Genomic DNA, 614 nt, shown 5'->3' with positions numbered 1-614 from the left:
AGACCCCGCAGGGTGGGGCTGGCACAGGACAGAGCCCTGACTCAGGGAGGACAGACTGACGGACGCTCCCATGCGGAGCAGCCACGGGACACCTCAGGGGCCCCTCCAGCGCCACCCACAGGGGCCTGGGAGCAGCACACCCGACCGAGTCACCATCAGCAGTAGGAGAAGCCACCGCGAAGCAGAGGGAACGGGCAGACACAGCGCAGCCCGACCTCAGGCTCCCAGACAGGAGACGGGCGGAAACCCGCCGAGAAGGGACAGGGGCTGCGCGACCTCCGTCAAAGGTCAGAGAAACGCCCATGCCTGGAAGCCACAGTGCTCACCAGGCGCACGTTGGGGGGGGGGGTGATGCAAACCCCAATGCCCAGGCACGTTCTGGCCGGCACCAGGGCACGGCCCCTGGGCGGGCGCTGAGGGGACACTCCATGGGTGCCCTCTGGCTTCTCACAGCCCCTCCTCCTGGTTCCCTGGAGCCATGTGATCACCTCACAGAACAGCTAAGGACCATGCGTGGCAGAGCCAGCTGACAGCCTCACACGCAAAGGAGACAAATGACGGAGTGGCGTGCTGACCGCACTGACCGCCCAGCCCCGCCCAGCCCCAGCGCAGCG

The 614-nt window shown here is 67.4% G+C and overlaps 1 protein-coding gene across 1 annotated transcript in view; it reads right to left on the bottom strand.

The window, feature by feature from the left end:
• The window catches only part of TRAF2 (TNF receptor associated factor 2), a 30313-nt gene that overhangs the window by 24008 nt on the left and 5691 nt on the right, over positions 1-614 (bottom strand). The window contains exon 8 of the mRNA XM_015572332.1: positions 480-488. Coding sequence (XP_015427818.1) covers positions 480-488 — 9 coding nt within the window. The remainder of the gene's footprint in view (positions 1-479; positions 489-614) is intronic.

Source organism: Myotis davidii, unplaced genomic scaffold, assembly GCF_000327345.1.
Source record: "Myotis davidii unplaced genomic scaffold, ASM32734v1 scaffold609, whole genome shotgun sequence".
NCBI classification, from domain to species: domain Eukaryota; kingdom Metazoa; phylum Chordata; class Mammalia; order Chiroptera; family Vespertilionidae; genus Myotis; species Myotis davidii.
The sequence above is the reverse complement of the archived record's forward strand: the minus strand, read 5'-3'. Positions and strand labels throughout refer to the sequence as shown.